Source organism: Phymastichus coffea, unplaced genomic scaffold (assembly GCF_024137745.1).
Source record: "Phymastichus coffea isolate CEN01 unplaced genomic scaffold, Cenicafe_Pcof_1.1 PCOF00001, whole genome shotgun sequence".
In the NCBI taxonomy this organism is placed as follows: Eukaryota; Metazoa; Arthropoda; class Insecta; order Hymenoptera; family Eulophidae; genus Phymastichus; species Phymastichus coffea.
This window is the reverse complement of record NW_026706812.1, coordinates 5,979,134-5,999,785: the sequence shown is the minus strand read 5'-3', so window position 1 is coordinate 5,999,785 and position 20,652 is coordinate 5,979,134. Positions and strand designations below refer to the sequence as shown.

At 35.2% G+C, this 20,652-nt stretch overlaps 1 protein-coding gene across 4 annotated transcripts in view; it reads left to right on the top strand.

The window, feature by feature from the left end:
- The first annotated feature begins 350 nt into the window (after positions 1 to 350).
- The window catches only part of LOC131675389 (anaphase-promoting complex subunit 1), an 896,320-nt gene continuing 876,018 nt past the window's right edge, over positions 351 to 20,652 (top strand). For 3 of the 4 annotated variants that reach the window (XM_058954368.1, XM_058954359.1, XM_058954356.1), the window contains exon 1: positions 814 to 1,125. In XM_058954368.1, the coding sequence (XP_058810351.1) occupies positions 1,102 to 1,125 (24 nt within the window). In that variant the 5' untranslated portion in view covers positions 814 to 1,101. Of the gene's footprint in view, positions 480 to 813; positions 1,126 to 20,652 lie in introns of those variants that run through there. The other variant, XM_058954365.1, reaches the window with a different exon arrangement.

The following is a 20,652-nucleotide window of genomic DNA, read 5'->3' as shown; positions in this document are numbered from 1 at the left end:
TTATTTGAGGTTATCCTGTGTCATTTATTTAATCATCAGTCGTACAATAAAAATATTATCATATTATCATCAGTCGAACAATAAAAAATAATTACAAATATTTTAAACATATGCTACTGAAAGAAGTTCAGTTTTATTTATTTTACCGCTCAGCTGCTCAAACCAGCACCGCCAACTGAAAGTTTGCGCGTGCGCACTGGATTAAGCTGTTAGCCTATATTATATATTAGACAAATATTGATTAATTATGTATTAGGCTTCCGGAAGGGATATTGAAAAAAATATTATAGCAATCGAAAGACAAAATTACAAGCATTCGATTAGCGTGACCAAAATTGAAATAACTAATTATTTAGCTTAGATATTAATAAAAAACGTATGGGCAGTACTAATCGCGTTATTAATTAATGTATAGGTAACTAATTAAAGAGAAAAATTTTTATAGTAATATTTGTAAAGAGCATTGAAAACTCTTCTAGGTAATATATTTTTTATTAATTTTTATATTTCGGTGCCAAGTTAGCGGACCCACTATGAACGACTTATTTTTCCTGAACGCTGAACTTAGCGTTATAATTCCTCGAAGCCCAACACTGGTGCCTGTATTTAAAAGTTATTGAATCACTCATTTTTTAATTAATACGATATTTTTCAGCAAACGAATTGCAATAGATATTTTCGATTATACAGTCTATTATCTATTCGCTGATATATTTAGATTAGATACAAAATTATTAATATAATTTTCAAATTTAAAAAATTAAATGCTGTGTTTTGGCTTTAATGAGTTTTGACGACGCCGAGGCGGCAAATTTTAGTAGCAGTAAAAATTATCATGAAAATTTATAAGAACTGAATAAACGCAAAGGGAACGTTCTTAAACGAGAATATATGGACATTACATTCAGAAATATTGGAGTACCATTTTCTAAAATAATGTTTACTTCTAGTATACGTTCTGAATGTTGCCAAGATAAAACATTGTTCATGATTTTGATTAAATTTGATGTTGCATATCTGAAGTTGTAAATGATTGCAATTTGCAAATATTCATTTATCAAATATAAATATTGTGCATTTTTATTTTGAATATAAAATAAAATGATTAATTCGTCGGATGCCGTGGTATGTTTTGTTGGAAATTGTATATAATTGTAATATTCTTGAACATTTTTTTATATCTTTACATATAAAAAGTTAATTCAGTTTTGATAATAACTTTAATAAAAAAGTTTATATATTATGGAATTAATAATTATCTACACAGTATAATATTTAATTATTCAACTGTATAGAAAACTTGTCTTTTAAATTAGGTTATTATAATTATTTCAAAATTAAAATACTTCTTCATTTACACCTGTAATGTTATAAAACAGCCATTACTATCAATAACATAGTTGATAGCTTTAAAATTTATGGACAGTGCTTGAGTGTTTGATAGGAATAGAATAGAGGTATTAGAGTAGTAGTATTAAAATTTTATTTATGTGTGTGTGTGTGTGTGTGTGTGAGTATGTTTGTAATATTTTATAAATAATTGCATGTAAGTTAATTTTGTTAATATGAGACTTATAACAAAATTAAAAAAATACACACACAGACATATATACATATATAGAATAGGAACACTAGTCAGACACTCAAGACTAATTTCTACTTTACATCAATAAAATATATAGTTTTAATTAATTCAGAAATATAAGTAACTAAAAACTTATAAGAATTGTACTTTATCTATAAAACATTTTATGTTTTACTTTACCTAGTATAAAAGAACAGTAAAAGATGTTCAGAAAGAAATTTAAATTGTGCCAGTAGTCAATCATGTATTTCACTTGTTGGCCAGGCTTTGATGTAGTAATCAAACATTAATATTTTAAACTAAAGTTACCTAATATCTCATGTTTGTTGAATACTTTATATTTATAAATATATAAACTACATATAAACTACATATCTTTACCTTGTTAAATGAAAATATTTATTAATTTAACCATTACTTATTTGATGTAATTGGTTTATTTTCATTACTTATTTGATTTTATAAATAAGGTATTTAGTTTTCAAATACAGGGTATTTGAATACAAGGTATTCTCCTTCTCTAAATCATGTATTAAATTTGCATTTTTTTATATTTGATTATGTATACTTATGGGTATAATTCTGAATATCTCTTTGAGCCATAACTTGTTAAAATTAATCAATTATCAATAATTAAGAAAGTATCAATTATTTCTTTATCTGCTGAACAGAAAACTTATGAAATTACTTGATAATTCGAAAAAACCATTCTTAAGTCATTGATAATCGCATTTTACTTAGGACATAATCAATTTTACTTTCTATGAATAAATTACTAATATATAAAAGTATTCAATTCCATCAATTGCTATTCTTTTATAACTGAAAATTTTTATTTGATAGTGCTTGATTGAGAGGGGAAATTCAAATTTTTTACACAAATATAATTTCTAAAATATAAAATTTAGAATATTTTTATTGGTTGAAGGTTCATTTAAATACTGAGTAGACTTTAAATCATAGATATAGCATTCATTTATATGTAAAAAGAAACATAAAATCTTTTAATTATAAATAGGGATGAAAATGGAATATTTAATAGTCTTTGACAAATATACTTATAAAATTTTCAAGCTAAAAGCATATAACAGCGCTTTTCCATGAATTTCACATTACATTAAGATTAGGAGCTCCATAAGAGCATAATGTTGTCTAAGGTAATTTAACAGTTTCTCAAATAAATGATTCCGTAATGAATAATAATTTTTATATTTTCTTTTTATTACCAATTTATTTGTAAGCTTAATGACTAAGGGTTCATAAAATAATTTCATTTTAAGAATTTATAATGTTAGTATTTGTAAAAATAAAAAGTGGTGAACAACTAGTAGCTGTGTAACTATTAGCACCTCTGTGCTATGTTGAAATATGGAAGAAGATTAATATTGTTCAAATATCATTTAGTTTTAAAGCTTTATGAAATTCAAATGAATAATTTGTATCAGGTTATTTAGACAAGGCATTATGATAACCATCAGGAAGAGTACATTAATATTGGAAATGCTATTTTACAATCTACAGGAAAAATCAAAATCAATGTGGAAAATTCCAAATTTATCATGTAAACCTTCCCACTACAAGTTTGGTTCTGCTATTCCTTCCTCCTGAAGTGAATTTTAAGTTAAAAATAGAAAATTTTCAGTTGTGACATTACCAAGTAATATGGTGTATAATTAGGGACAAAATTTGAATTTTAACATTTGTTAGAATTTATTAATAAAAATATTAGAATATTTTCCTTGCAAAATTAAATTTTGTAATTTCTTTAATTTATTACCTGTCAAAATCTAATTATTGTTATGCATAGAAAACTGTAATTATCACTCAATTTCTATTTATAAGAGGGTGTCTATTAGCGTACAAAAGAAATTAATTTTTATTTTTAAAACAATCAAATTACTGCTCATGAAAAAATATTTTATGAATTAGATTCACTTTGATACATAATGTTCTTATAAACCTTGATTTTTTCTCTTACTGATTATTGTTAAAATATTTAATAAGCTTCAATCTGTTAAGTTATGACTTAGTTTAAAATATATGATAGGCTAGTTGTTTTTACTATAAATATTTGAATATAAATGCTTAAGTAAACTAAAAATAATTGGTTAGGGTGACCCATTTACTTTATTTACTAAAAAAAGAATAAGTGCAATGTTGATTTAAAAAGCCTTCCTATGATTCAGTTAATAGACATATCAAAATACTTTGCTTAGAAATATAGTTATTTTACGGGTAAAAATGTGAAAGCTTTGAAAAGATTACAATCTTATAAGTATGTGAAATCTGATTGATTTTATCAAGAGTATCTGCTACTTAGAAAGAAGTAAAATTTTTAACGTCATTGCTAAAATATTCAATACAAACGTAACTTGTAATAATTACTCGCTTAACCATTTATTTAAATCAAAAAAACAATAAAAAATATATATATATATATGTGTATATATATGTGTATATATATGTATATATATATATAATATATGTAACGATACGATAAAAGACAGGGATAAACAGGAGTAGGGAGAAAGAAACGTAAGAGAAGTTAAGTCACTGTGTAAGATAGAAAAATGATTAAAGTTTCCACCACTCCCTCTGCCGATTTTGAGGAGCCATCAGTCACGGCCACGAGAGCGGCGCTACAGGAAATAAATGTAAGGGAACGGGCGGATCTGGTTTGAGTCCGCTGCATTTCTCTGCACTCGCTACGTAGAACCAGGTTGGAATTCGCGAGAAGAGAAGGCACAAGGAAAACTATGTTTCAGCAGACTAGGTTTTATTTCTTAGGCACTAATTTACACGGAGACAGGGAAGCCACGGGTGTGGGGCACAGGAGCCTGACTGGTCGCACAAACTATACGTCGCGGTGCTCGCAGTTAGGCACTGTGCTCCGGCTTGTGCTCCGGCGCTCGGCTCCGAGTTGACTCTCTGACTAACTACTCCGCTCGCGGCACGAGCAACTGCTTCCGCGGCCGTCGTGGCTGCTGGGGAGTGCTGCCAGCTGGCGGAGCAGGTTGGCTAGCCGGTACAGGCGCTATATATATTACTCTGGCCCACACCTATAGAACAAACTCGCAGACTCGTGCATATGTACGAGTGAGCAAACGCGTTGCTCCTCACGCTTCTTTCTCTTTGTAAATTTCGAGTATTTTTTACAGGTTTTTCATATTTCTCGATTCTATTATTCGGATTCGATTATGATTCAGTATTATATCGAATCCATTAATGTACTTGCTGTATTAAATAAAAATACTTATTAGATCTTGCGTAAATAAAAAGTTTTTTTTAATTATTCTGTTATATTGTGTGCATTAGTACTGCTTAGGCTGTATTTTGCTTTTTTTTTTAATTGCGGGGATGTTTTTCTCTTTCTTTTGGTTTTCTTTTTTTTTATTAAGAGTGGTTCGAGCCAGCATTTTTCTTTTGTCAATTCTTGTTGTCAAAGATGAAGAGAGAGTGACGTCACTGTTTTGAAAACGTTAAATATAAATGTTTTTTTCGTCATCCCCTTTCTGACATTGTATTTTATGAACAAGTCGAATCTTGCAGTTGGTTAACTCACAACACGATTGTTTGTGATATTTGTTATCTATTTATTGAAATAAGTCTCTACGAGCCACTGACGTCACACAATCCCCCTAAGATGCTAGAAATAGTCGAATGGGGGCGACACTTTTCGAGCCAATTTCACCTCCTTCCAATGAGACTGAAGGGCGGACCAGAGAGTGCTCTTTTTCTTCAGCCTTCTGTATAAATGTAGGTCCATCGACGTCATTCTTCTAATTCTCATTCTAACAGTGGCTTAGAGTAGACGGATCTCTCCAGACCATCCAGTCAAGGCATCATCCAGACTAAGCTCAACCGGACATCCATCATCAGACATTCATCGAGAGGACTGAGCGACACATCATCTAGGGTTTTCTTCGGGGGAGAAGAACATCGAAGAGATTGTTCCTGGCCTACTCGTCTGCTTCTACCAACTTCACTGCTATTCTATCTTCAATTATTTTAATTTTCACCGTGACTTAATCCCTTTAGAATTTTTTTAACGGAAAGGCACGTTTGTGAACAAGTACAAATTGTTATATCAATTTGTTAAACCTAAGCACCGAATAACTTAAGCAGAATAAGCAAATCTAATGACTTAAAATCAAGCTTCCAAGCTTACGAGTTTATCAGATACTTCCAATCATATTCTAACGTGCAAGCATGGTAACCGAAGCGATAGTTTTTGGCCTACAGATTTTGCGTCGTGGATTAAAATCCCGGCGCTGAATTTTTTTTCAATAATTGATTGTAATTACATGATTTATAATTCCTTTATTTTCATGTTTTACTGAATAAATTATTGATAACTTAGTCATAAACAACAATGAATGAAAGATTGATATCATGCGATCATAACCTCACAATCTTCAATTTAAATTTTCATATCCTAATTATAATAACGATATTACTTTTATGTAACAGTATCCGTTCATAGTTTAATTTATTTAAACATTATAACGTAGCTCATCTATAAGTTTGTATCCTCAGCTCTTAAGCATACGACTTTTCAACCACTGCCTACCGTATAAGCACGGTGGTTAAGGCGATAGCCTCTCGGCCTACGGATTTTGCATCGCAGGTTCAAATTCCGTTGCCGATTTTTTTTGTTATTTTCATAGAAAACTAATATCTGTTTTATGTTTACGAAAAATTATTGTTATTTGATGAATAGCGCATTTATTCAAGAGGCAAAGGAAAAATCAATCTGTTAATCGGACGCATTTTTAATGTGATGTTCGTATCACTTATTATTTATATTATTGCTCGTACTCTCGTGGTCTGTCGCGATAATGAGTAAGAATTTGTTTTGTTTTTCAAAATACTTCTAATTATTACTTTGAAATAAAATAATAAATATTATATGATTATATGTGTAAGATTTCAAGGAAAGATAGACTTTACCTTAGTTTCTTATGGTGCGAAGTGTCTCATAAGCAGCGTTTAAGTCTTTCTTATAAAAGGATGTGATTCAGCCCAAGTTTCTCCGCGAAGAGTTCTATGAGTCGAGCATAAATTACAATAGGAAAAGAGAGGATTTGCTCAGTTAATCACTTGATAGAAAGAACTTAGGTATTAGTCAAGTTTATCCAATCTCATGCGCTCACTTTGCAAAGCTATGTTTAGAAGATTTGAATCTAATATCATCAAAACCAATTTCTTTTTTAGCTTGTAAGGCCCATCGAATTATATTTTCATCATGGATTGAAATTGAACCACTGTCGAGAGCTGCTTTAAAATTATTCAGGGTATACTAACAAATTTGTGCTACTTTTTCTCTATAAGTGCCACCTTTATTAATTGAATGAGCCCAACGACGTAGCTGACTAATAAATGATACTTTTTTGAATCTGTTTTGCACTGTTTTGAGACTTAAATTTTGCTTCGTTTTGCTACTTCTCCAAAAATCTACAGCTCTTTTTTTGTATTCAAAATCTAGTTCTTCATTATCTGCTGTACATTGATTGTTGGTGCTATATCCGGATCAGGAAAATGATGTTGCACTTTATCTTCAATTATTTCCGCATTATGGTCTTTATACTCTTCTTAAAAATCCAAAGAGTCATCAGTAATCATTTCTACATCATTGAAATCATGTATTGCATCTATTAAAATTTCTTTTATGTTATCGGCCAACTCTGTTTCATGATAATTCGCGACACTATCTGGTATGTTTAACGCTTGAAAGTATGCTAATAATAAGTTTAGAACGTTTAACGGATTAATTTTCATTTTTCAATCTGAAATAAACACAAGCGGTAAAATTTATACAAGCTGTGTTTTGAATAAAATATCGGTAATATGTCTATACCCGTGTCTACGGTAAAGTATAGGCTTTCGGCCTGTCTGGAGGTTAGGGGTTTGGAGTCGTTTGGTTAAAAACCACAATCATTTAGCCTATTTGTTGTTTAGGGGTTTAGGGTTTAAGGCTCTTTAGTTCATATGTACAGGATGATAAAGATCACACATTTGTAAACAAGTTTTTATGAAAGTTAAAATTTTTTTTCGATATTTTCGTCCACCACATTAGTTCCGCCATTTTAAATTTTCAAAATTTGATGTCAGATTTGTAAAGAGCGATCTCGAAAATCCCTACATACAAACCTTCTACAAAATTAGGAGTAATATTTATTAAAACACTGGAAGACGTCAACTAAATTTTGTTATTATGGATGTTCAAACATTTTTTCCAATTCTTTTTAGTCGGTTTAAACTTTTTTATTATAAATTTATGCTAAAAAATACATATTTTAAACTCCTAAAAAATAGGGGATGCTATCCTTACTCTTCAAATCACCATGAAATACTTGCTCCTTTTGTAAGAAATAACCTCCAATTTGTTTCACTGAAAAATATTAATTTTAAGCCGAGATATTAAAAAAAAACGCTTTTTGGGGGTTAACTTTAGGGGAGGTTTTTACCCCAAAAAGTGAAAATTAGCCGATCAAAAAAGATACGTGTCTCTTATTTTTTTATATTCTACAATATGTATCAAAATCATCGAAATCGGTGAGTTCGGGTTGGGTACCTTTCCTTGTCAGTTGTTATTAATTATATACGAGGTGTGTTCAAAAAGTAAGATGACTTTGTAATTTTAAGAAAAAATATTAATTTCTTTATCAATATTTATGTTGTCCCCTCCAAAGTAATCCCCCTCAGATACAATACACTTATGCCAACGGTTTTTCCAATCCTCAAAGCACTTCTCATAAGCACTTTTCGGTATAGCCTTGAGCTCTTCCAGCGATGCAGTCTTTATTTCTTCAATCGTTGCAAATCTCCGTCTTTTCATAGGTCTCTTTAGTTTTGGGAACAAGAACAAGTCACATGGGGCCAAATCCGGTGAATATGGTGGCTGAGGCATGATTATGGTGTTGTTTTTGGCCAAAAAATCTCTCACAAGCAAAGATGAGTGAGCAGGGGCATTATCGTGATGCAAAAGCCATGAATTGTTTTTCCACAATTCTGGGCGTTTTCTTCGTATTAGTTCTCGCAAACGGCGCATAACTTCAAGACAATACTGTTTATTGACCGTACGTCCCTATGGTAAGAACTCCTGATGCACCACTCCATGGTAATCGAAGAAAACAGTGAGCAAAACTTTGACATTTGATCGAACTTGGCGTGCTTTTTTCGGTCTTGGCTCATCTGGGCTCTTCCATTGGGACGATTGGACTTTGGTTTCGATATCATAACCATATACCCATGATTCGTCACCAGTTATGACCCTTTTGAGTAAATCTGGGTCGTCGTTGACGTCATTCAACAGTTCTTGAGCGATGCTCATGCGACGGTTCTTTTGGTCAAAATTTAGCAATTTCGGAACAAACTTCGTGACACACGTCTCATGCCCAAAACGTTAGAAAAAATTTCATGACACGAGCCAAGCGATATACCAACATCCTCAGCAACTTCTCTGATAGTGATTCAACGATTTTCCAGAACAATTTTCTTCACTGCTTGAACGTTTTCATCAGTTGTTGACGTGCTAGGGCGTCCAGAGCGAGGCTCGTCATTGGCATCTTCCCGGCCATCTTGGAAGAGTTTGTACCACTTGTAGACATTTTTTTTACTCAGAACAGTTTCACCGTATGCCACCGTCAACATTTCAAGTGTTTCAGAGTACTTTATTTTATTTTTTACACAAAATTTGATGCAAATCCTTTGATCCATAGTTTTTGATAGCAAGTAATCGCCGAGCACGCAAAACACTTATAACCTTTACGCCTCTCACAACCACACAAAAAATGCTATACACTTGAAACTTGGTACAGATGTTCGGAAAGAGTGTACCAACATAACAAAACAAAAAAATCGATAATTGAAAGTACGTTGCCCGTGAAATTTGAAAAGTCACCTTACTTTTTGAACACACCTCGTATCTATGATCAAAATTTTCCTTATTTCTTAAATTTTGTATGTAGTTATCCTTTTGTTGTAATAAATCCAGATTTTTGAAATGTTTAATTAATTCACAAAAAGGATCTTTCATCAACGTAGCGACTTGAATTTCATCAGTGTAGTTGTTGCTGCAGTCCGTTATGTATCTTGATAGGAAATCAGCGGCTTTATTTTTATTACCTGGTAAATACTCGTATGTAATGTTGTAGTCTTGAAGAAACAATCACCACCTCACTAATCTCGCATTCGTAAATTTATAAGTAGTTAAAAATTTCAATGCTTCATGATCTGTACGTATAGTTATTTCTTTCGCACCTCTTAGATATGTTTCCAATTTCAGACACGACCAAGCTACAGCTAAAAGTTCTTTTTCCGTTGTAAAATAATTCAATTCCGCGCCTTTTTGAGTTCTAGATATAAATGTTACAACTTCTTTATCGCTTTCACTATTTAATTGTGACAAAGCAGCGGCTATAGTATGATAACTAGCATCAGTCGTTAATATGTAAGGTTTACTAGAATCAGGAAAATTTAAAGTAATAGTATCAATAAAAATCTTTTTTAAATTTTCAAAAGTTGCTTCATGCTCAGGTAATCATTGATGATAGCCTTTGCTTTGTTGCAATAAGTTCATTAAAGGTCTACATATTTCAGCATAATTTTTAGCAAACTTTGTATAAAAATTTCCAAATCCAAGAAAGGTTTGTAAGCTTTTTAAGTTTTTCGGAGCTTTATAATTTTGACTTATTTCTAATTTACTTTTTTGAGCTTTTATACCGTATGGAGTGATAACATGTACTAAAAATTCAATTTCTTCTTGAACTAATTTAGATTTCGCAAATTTCAATGTATAATTATCTCTATGACAGCATGTAAACAGTGTACGTAAATGATGTATATGTTCATTGAATGTTTTAGAAATATATAATATATCATCCACAAACGGAATTATAAATTGTTTAAAATCGCCAATTGATAAATTTAAAGCTCTTATTAATGCTGCTGTATTGGTGAATGTACCAAAAGATACTACATTAAATTCGTAGGTATTACCTTCTATTATAAATGCCGTATATTTCTTACTTTCTTCTTCGAGCGGCATTTGCCAAAAACTACTTGTCAAATCAAAACTAGATATAAATTTTACTCCGAAACAATTTTGAAAAATATCATTCATATGTAGTGGGGCTTCATAATTTTTTACTAATTTTTTGTTTAATTTTCAAGCATCTAGACAAAATCGTACTGATCCATCTTTTTTGATACTTATAACAATTGGATTAATATAATTATTAATTGATCGACGAATAACGCCATCTTTTAGCATTGCTTTGATTGCGATTCAAACATTTTTTCGATAATTCAACGGTATAGAATAATGTTTTGAAAAATAAGGCTCTTTATTTTTTAGAATTAATGTATAAGTATGAACTTTTAATAAGTTAATATGTTTTTTACGAAATACATCTCTAAATTCGTACATAAGCGAAGCTATCTCATTTTTTTGAGCATCGGTTAGGATAGAGTTTTCATCTATTTTCTCATTAAGTTCTCCTCGAGTTAGATTCACAGAATCATTTTTTGCGATCCCTGCCTCTATTTCATTACGAATTACATCAATGAGTGATGGTAGATCATTATCAAATTCCGAGACAGTATCATACTGAATAGTTAAGCTTTGAAAAGTACTTTCATCAATAAATGTATCGTTCTATTTCAAGTTTTCTAAAGTATTATTAATTTCAAAATAAATTTGTTCATTATATGTATCAAGTTTGAGTTTTACATTTTTCATTGTATCATAACCGATAATATAATCTTTTATTAATTTAGGAATGATTATGAAGATAATATTAATATATTGATTACCCCATTTTACATTTAAATAAATGTGTTTCTTCAATCTCACCGATTTTTGGCCTGTAGCTACTTTAATAACATGTCCACTTATCGGAAGAGTAGGTCTATCTTTTAAAATATTTAAGTTTTGATTATTAAACTCCAATGAAATGGCAGAAATTTTACTACCCGAATCAAGTAGAACTTTTATTGGAATACTATCTAATAAAAGAAGTATTTCAGAACAAATTCTGCTCCCTATATTACTTTCATTATTCAATATGTGATGGGGCCCTGGCTAGAATAGCCGGCCCTGTCTGGCTCTCTCTCTCTCTCTCTCTCGGAGCTCGCTCCTTCGGTGTTGTCCTATGGAGCGTGGTGGAAATTACGAACGGACCGATGCTCACACCGCTTTATTTCAGGGCCAATACCTGAGCAGGGCATCGTCATTGGGAGCCAATTAGGAGCGAGAGCGGCTGCGGCAAGAAAAAGAGAAAGAGATTGACGCGTCGCGCGTAGCGAGTAAGCGAGCACGAGCAACCCGCGGTGATCCGTTCGCGAGAGCGAAGCCGCTGGCGTTGCTCGAGCCGACGCGCTAACGGTTGGGGGGAGAGTTCGAGCCGAGATCTTGAGAGAGAAGGATCAATTGTGATGGCCGAGCGTGCACACGCTAGAAACCCGAATAGCCAAACAGAGACAAAGAAGCAAAACGACGCTGAATAGATTGCCGCCAGGAAAGAAATCCCAGCGACGCTCAAGGCATAGTGGACTTTACTTGGACCTGCCGCTAACCTGTCTGCAGCACCAGCAGCATTTCCTGTCTGCAGCACTAGAAACATTTCCTGCCAGCAGCCTTCGCTAGGTCAGGTCGTCTCCCTCTCTCTCTTTCTCTTTCTCTCTATTTACGAGTGCGTGACGCGTCGGCGAGGTGCTCACGATCATGCGCGAGCACAGCGACAACGACGAACAAGGCGATTCCTTCCTTTGAACTCCTCTTAATTATTGTAACGTGCCTCCGTGCGTCTGTCCGCACGAGCGAAGGCACGCGGCCGCAGAGGACGACGCGTAAATCTGCGTCACCTTTCTTTTGATTGTTAAACGTTTGAGAACAAATATTGTTAAAGAATATCAGGAGTGATCATTGTATGCGCCCGTCATTCCCTTCCTCTCGATTCAACGCCTAAAATGCCAACTTCATGACGAGGCCCATCGTCATCGTTCAGAGAAGCGAAAGAGTCTCCCTTACCTTCCCCTTGAAATAATTTGTGACACGGTACTTGAGCACGGACTCTTGCATGACTCGTGGGAGTCATCAAAAAGTATGATTCCTCAAAACTCGCTTAATTTAATCATTAGTGTCACATGGCATCCCTTGTGGGGCAAGCTGAAAAATTGGCAAATTTTGGATCGAGAGGAACAGTGTTTGGATTGAAACGCACTTATTATATTTTGAATTCGAGGAATTTGAGAGGACAAAGGCTAGGTAGAAAGTGCGCGTTCAAAACCACGCGAAAGTCGAATAGCGTTAGTTAGCGCTTGTTGAGAGTCGCGAGCGGTCGAATTGCGCCGGTTGGTAACCCGAGCGGTTTGTTTACATGCGCGCAGGTTTGCTGTATCTTCGAAACGAAGTAAGCTAAGAGTCGCGCGGACCGTCGAAATATCGAGTTTGAATGTGAGAGATTGTTATCTTTTATTTTATATAATAGCAAACATCACCGTTTACTGTCATCGCTGCGCTTGGGCCTGGACGGGTGTGCTTTCGGACTAGTGTTCCGAAGGTCACCAATTGTCGTTAGTTGTTTTGATTGTGAGTATCTGTACCGAGAGGTTGTTTCGAGTTATTGCAGGTGTAGGTCACGGATCTTGCCGGTGACTCGTGTCAGGGATGGATCATTTGCGCCGAGAGGTTTCGTAGACCAGTGACGTCACGATACCGACCCCGCGACCGATTAATGCCATGATGCGCGAGATCTTGAAGGATCGAGGCATACGAGCGATTAAGCGGCGCATTACCGCAACCCCACCGGTTGAGCTTATGGCTCTGTTATTGAGAAGCCAGTTAAGCGTGAATGACACGTATGAGAACTTACAGGAGCGCATGCTTCGCGTTGGGCTTCGTTCCAGGACCGCCAGATAGTATTCTCCATGAGGAATCGCGGGAAATCGCGATGACCGAAATGCCGAATGATGAGGGGGCAGAAGATAGGCGAATGGAAAGCCCGGTCGAGCCCGCGGTGAGCCGTGGCCGACCGCGCGCGGTGTCGCGACGCGTAGAATCGCGTTGCGCAGCGGAGCGTAGCCGAGGGGCCGGACGTAGTGCAAGGGACATACGGGCGAGAGCGACGATTTGACGCCCGCGGATGGAGCGTTAGCGACAAGCACCGTAGAGGAGCCGGCTCAAAATCCCGGTGTTCGGTATTATGGACAGCAGGGTGAGCCTGGCGTCCTAGATCAGGTGTGGGTCGCGTTTGCGCAGCTGCCACATTTAGTGGTGTGTCGAGAAGTCCAGAGGCCCTGTCCGGTAGCGCGAATAACCTATATCGCGTGGAGCAGGCCGCGAGAGGAGTACAGGCCGATGAGAGATCGCGACGGGCATCCGATGTGCCGATGGCTGTTCGAACCCCGGAAACGCGACCGCCGGGTAAAACGCCATCCCCCTGTACTGTTGGCGAGGCAGAGTCGGAAAGAGAAGATGAGAGAAGATGAGAAGATGAGCAGGAATTCTTCTCGGATGAAGAAGTGAGTGAGGCCGTAGTAAAAGTACCGATAAACGCCGGGCGAGAGTCGAGCACGCCGATTATGGCGTACAGTGCTTAAAATTAGACAAAAATCGCTGCAGGTCGTATTTATTATCCGATTTAAGTCTTTCAGGTTTCAAACAAAATTTATTCCTTTTTGAAATAATGTAGGGCTGCCACGGTAGTGATATAGAATTCCTGAAAAACCCGGCGTATCACAAACCTGACACAATACCGAAGCCCCTAAACACGCGTTAGCATAATGCCATAGCTGCTTACACCTAAAACATCGCAGTACGCTTTCGCCGCCTCCGCGACTTCCACCAATGCTCCGACCCAGATACTACGTGCTTCTATGTCCACTAGAGTGACCGTTATTTCTCAAAATGCTTAAATAACGGCTTCCGGCATGAAAATCGCTTATTTATATCTTAAAACTAAGAACCAAATCATAAAATCCAGCAAAAGAAAAAATTTTACGGTTTCACTTTTAAAAAAACGTTTTTTTTTTATTTTTTTCAAAATTTTCGCAGTTCTAAGCTCCGCATCTTGTATATAAATATTTTAAGGACCCCCAGTATATTAGTCCATTTATGTGGTTAAAAACAAAACTTCTAGTAATTATTTTGAATACAAATAATATTTTTGCGCTAAGATATAGCTGTTCAAAGTAGTGAAAACATTCAAGAAAACGTACTTTTCTATTAATTTTTCGTGTTAACCGATATGTTACAGTTATTTCAGGCCCAAATAAGTTTTACCAAAATAAACTAGAGTTAAAAAGCTTTGATTTGGTATCCCGCAGAAGTTTCTAGGTGCTTTCGTTGCCGTGATATGATCATTCCAAGTTGGTGAAAAAATCGAAAATGAAATCTGTGAACCTGGTATCCTCGTTTTTAATTTTTCTTCAAATTCTACGCTTCGTATTTTATACATAAATATTTTAGTGACATCCAGTATATTTAGTCTATCTATGTGGATGAAAACTAAACTTTCAGTAATTATTTTGAATCTTTCAATCTTTCTACCCTTTAAATATAAAAGTCTGCGATTGAATTTTTTTAATTACGCTGTTTAGAAAATTGAATTTAAAGTTAGTTGAAATCATAGTAAAAGGTTTTTATTAATTATTACACATTAACAAAATTTTCAACATAAACCGACAATATATTTAGAAAAAAATTGTACAAAAAAATGTGAAAATATTTTCCTTCACTTTCATTACTTTAACACTACGTTTTCAATTTTTTCATCAACTGTTTTTTATTTGTACTGTTTAATAATTTTCTTCTGCTTTCATCCACAAACTGAAGTAAATATTGCTTTTGTTCTTCGTCGCGAGATCGGGTATTTACATATTCTTGAACGAGATGAATCGCTCTTTCGTCACAATCATTTGCAACAGTAAGATTTTTCAATTTTTCGCGGCACTCTATGTATGAAGGATTTTTATCCCATGAATTACAATCGTATTTCAAAAACGTGTCATACAAATTCAACCGTTTGAAAAATTTCAGAACGCGAGGGTCGTTTGAAAAGTCCATGTAAAGTCAGAGAGATGGCGCTACTAGTGCGTATCAAGGTTATTTTCAGTTAGTGGCATATCTTGGAAGAGCACACACCAAGTTTCAGCCAGATCGGCCAATCACTTTGCGTTTTACATTCGTTTCAATCAAAGAAATCGAGTGGTTGTAAAAAAATGGACGAAAAAGAATTTCGTGTATTGATTAAACATTACTTTTTCAAAGGCAAAACGCCTCAGGAGATTAAATAGAAGCTTGATAAACATTATGGTGATTGTGCACCTTCGATTAGAATAGTTTATAAGTAGTTTCAAAATTTTCGGAGTGGTCATATGAGCACAAAAGACGCTGAACGTTCTGGACGCCCTCTTGAGGTTACCACTTCAGATATCAATGATAAAATCCATGATATGGTGATGGCTGACAGAAGAGTGAAGGTGCGTGAGATTGCTAGTACTGTAGGCATCTCAAGCGAACGGGTACATAATATTTTGCACCAACATTTGGTCATGAAAAAGCTATCCGCTAGATGGGTGCCGCGATTGCTTACGATTGACCAAAAACGAGATCGTGTGAAGTGTTGCAAGAATGGTTTGCAGCTGTTCCAGCAAAATCCGCAAGAATTTATGCGACGTTTCATCACTGTAGATGAAACATGGATACATCACTACACTCCTGAGACCAAAGAACAGTCTAAACAATGGGTTACTAAGGGGGAATCTGCTCCGAAAAAGGCGAAGACAATTCCTTCGGTCGAGAAGGTTATGGCGACTGTTTTTTGGGATTCGCAGGGAATAATCTTCATCGACTATCTGGAAAAGGGAAAAACCATTACAGGCGAATATTATTCATCGTTACTGGATCGTTTAAAAACCGAGTTGATACAGAAACGTCCACGATTGGTCCACAAAAAAGTCCTCTTCCACCACAACAATGCGCCAGCTCACGCCTCAGCTGTTGTGGCCGCAAAACTGATCGAGATAGGGTTCCAACTCGTTTCACATCCCCCCTATTCTCCAGATTTGGCTCTGTCGGACTACTATTTGTTCCCTAATATGAAAAAATGGCTGGCGGGGAAAAGATTTTATTCAAACGAGGAGATGATTGCAGAAACGAATGCCTATTTTATAGACTTGGACAAATCCTATTATTTGGAAGGGATTAACAAACTAGAGCAGCGTTGGATGAAGTGTATAAGCCTGAAAGAAGACTTTGTCTCTTTATTGGAAATCTATTGAAGGAGACTTTATTTGAAAAATAAAAAAGATTTATTAAAAAAAATCAAGTAGTTGTTATTTTTGCATGGACTTTTCAAACGACCCTCGTATGTTTGTTTGTGAAATAGTCGAGTGTTTTATCATGAAGTGCCCTGATACCTTCATCAGATGGATCAAATTTTTTTATATTATCATCATCGTCTAATGTATCGATTCGCAGTGATTTTATCATTTTTCTTTAACCCATTAACGTCCAAAATGTCAAAATTTCTTGCACGTTTTCAAAGTGATTTTTTCCTATATAATTGGCGTTGAAAAAGTTCTTGAACCACATATTCTGATGTAAAATTGCATGCTCTTTCAGAATCCGTTGCCAGAATCATGATAAAACTCACAGGAAAAGAGATATGCTCGATTGAAACATAAATAACACCTAAATTTTCGAAAAAAAAAATTTTTAGGATTTTTTTTCGAAGTGTTACAGTGAAGATATCACCTTGCGACTGTAATCAAAGGTGATCATGGGATTTGAAGTTTAACAGGGAATTTTTTTGTTTACCTTGAACCATCGCTTCTTTACAAAATGGCGGAAAAAACGAATTTTTTTTTTTTCAATCTTCATCAACTTTTTTCTCAAAATCTATGGACTTTAGAAAAAAATTCATAAGAACAAAAATGTCTTAGAAAGACTCGAGAAACATCCTAAAATTTTTTCAGAATTTTTGGAGACATTTTTGAAAATTCCATCTCCCAAGTTTCCCGGAAAATCAAAAATTGTCTCAAAAAATTCTGAAAAAATTTGAGAATGTTCCTCAAGCGATTCTAAGGCATTTTTGTTTTTATGAATTTTTTTCTAAAGACCATAGATTTTGAGAAAAAAGTTGATGAAGATTGAAAAAAAAAATTCGTTTTTTCCGCCATTTTGTAAAGTAGCGATGGTTCAAGGTAAACAAAAAAATTTCCTGTTAAACTTCAAATCCCATGATCACCTTTGATCACGGTCGCAAGGTGATATCTTCACCGTAAGACTTCGAAAAAAAATCCTAAAAATTTTTTTTTTCGAAAATTTAGGTGTTTTTTATGTTTCAATCGAGCATATCTCTTTTCCTGTGAGTTTTATCATGATTTTGGCAACGGATGCTGAAAGAACATGCAATTTTACATCAGAATATGTGGTTCAAGAATTTTTTCAACGCCAATTACATAGGAAAAAATCACTTTGAAAACGTGCAAGAAATTTTGACATTTTGGACGTTAATGGGTTAATACTATTGTTAACATTATTGTCAAAAAGTGCAAGGATAGTTAATTCTGGCAACAAGTACCATAAATGGTTACTAAACTTTTTCAAAGTATCATCTGATATTTCTCTATCTATGGCTCTAAAATCGACTAATGATTTTATCAAATTTAAATCGTTATTTGGAGTAAAAATAGCTGAAGGAGCAGTGTACCATGAAGGCAGATATGTAAATATAATGAATTTATATACAGCATGTAATTTTCTTGTATCTTCCTTACTCATTTTGAAAGATTTCCTAAATAAATACATTTTTATCAAGTAAATAGCTTTAGCCATCCAGCGAGCATGGTGAATTGCTCCTGGCTTTTTAAATGTTATTTCTTCTCCAACACCCAAGAAAATCAGAGGCAACTCTAATAATTCTTTGTAATCATTTCTGGGCTGGTGTTCTTTTAAGAACTTTCCTATTTTTTCGGTTAAACGTGGAATTTCATTTTTCAGAGATGTCTCTAATCCAGCTAATCCATTTTGAAAAGATTTCAAATTGAAAGTAGACCATTCATCTCGAAACTTTTTAAATATCGGTACATCTGGACCACTAGTACCAAGAAATTTTATTTCGTATGCTGCCCTTAATAGAAGCTCAAAAACATGACGATGGCAAGCTAAATAAAGCAAATCTTTTTCCATTAACTGTCCTAAGATCATTGCTGCACCACCTTTGGATCCTAAATTAACATTTGTAGTATCGCAGCACAGAATGTTTATCAAGTCAATTAATCCCCAATATTTCAATGACTCATAGACTGCTGAAGCTACTGTTTTTGCTTTTTGGTCATGCAATGCTGGTACATTAAGGAGTTTCGTGAATTTATCGCTAGATACTAAAACTGGTAATATGTCGATCTTCTTGCAAGATATATTATCCGGAATAAGTTTTCCATCCTAGTGAACAGCTATGAAAGTTACAGGAGTACCTTGAATCACCTGCTTCATTTTTTCATATTCACGCTTCCTTACTTCACTACGACTGAGGATCAAAGTCTGAAGATTAATATCCAATGCTGATGCGATAACGCTGGTTATTAAAACAGCATTCCTGTGAGAAACTTTAGCTTCGTCAAAAGCTGCTACAACTTCTGGACTCATCACATTGATCGTACCTCTTTCATTTTTGCTGTCATAATTCCTCCCGGACCCTACTGTAACGGCGGCTCAAAAAAAAAAAAAGAGAAAAAAAAATAAGACAAAAAAATACCGACCACACACTTAGCTCGTAAATCAAGATAAAAAACTACGTACAGCTGAATAAAGACAATTTTTCCTATGAACGGCAGTTTTCGGCTCGCGCATCTGGCAATTTTTGGATGCTGGAGACAATCAGAGCGCTTTTACGATCGCGTCATCCGGAGTAGCCAGATTGCGCGCATGTTTAGAAAGTAGAGATCTGCAGCGCACATGTGCATCCTGCCAACAGTACTATTATTATATTTTAAATAATTTATTCTTATTATTGCTAATTTCTTTTAAATTATAGGAAGCGCATTTGCTTGCAAGTCTCTTGAAGAATTGCGAAATTTATCTTCCCGTATTTATTGGTTTATTTTCTTTGCGAGTTTTGTATGTATAATTGTTGGATGCGCTCAACTTTGCATTAGACAATTTAAGAATGGCTTGAACGAAAGTTATTAATTATATTTATTGTAATTAACTCTGATTTTTTCAGCATTTCTCAAAGCTTTTTAATAATTAATTAATAATTAAAACTATTAATATCCTGATTGTTTTTAGATAAATTGCAACGATTACCGAAAATCGTTCGACTCGCGCGAGGTTAATGAGCGGCTGAACGAGAGAAGCCGCGATCGGTTCGCGAGAGAGAGAGGGCGCGTAGGGGCAATGACCGGGAGGGGAGCGTTCAACAGGCAGTATGACTGTGTCACTCAGTCCGCCTGTATCGTGTAGCTAACCTGTTTCCGAGCCGTTTACGTTTTCCGTTGGTGGTGCGAGGTCAGAGGTGCGAACTTGAGTGCGGGGTGCTGAGTGCGGAGCAGCAGCAATAGCAGCAACAGCAATAACAGCGACAGCAACAACAGCAACAGCAACAACCGTAGCGACAGCAACAACAACAACAGTAACCGCGGCGGTGCAGCGAGCAGCGAAGCAGCTTATTAGCAGTTCGTCGATCGGATACGGTTGGCCACCGTATCCTCATCGTTCTCGCAGTAGGTGCACCTTCCCCTATTATTGTTAATAGCGTGCGATCCCGTGCAGCGTGCGCGAAGAGATTAATTGTTGCGTGCGAGCGGTTAGTTCGCGGCGAACGGGTTTTCTCTCTCTCTCTCTCATACTGCGTATATTGTCATTCGCGCTAGCGTGCGCAAGACTCTCGGCAAATCCCCCGTGTACCCGAATTGCATGAATAAAGTGAACGTTAGTCTTTACTAAATCTAGTCATCGTTATTTAGTCTTTCCTTTGTCCGGAGGTCGCGTCTATCTTTGTTTACAATTGATTCGAATTAGCCGGTAGCGTAGCACGGATCACGCGGATACCGGTAGA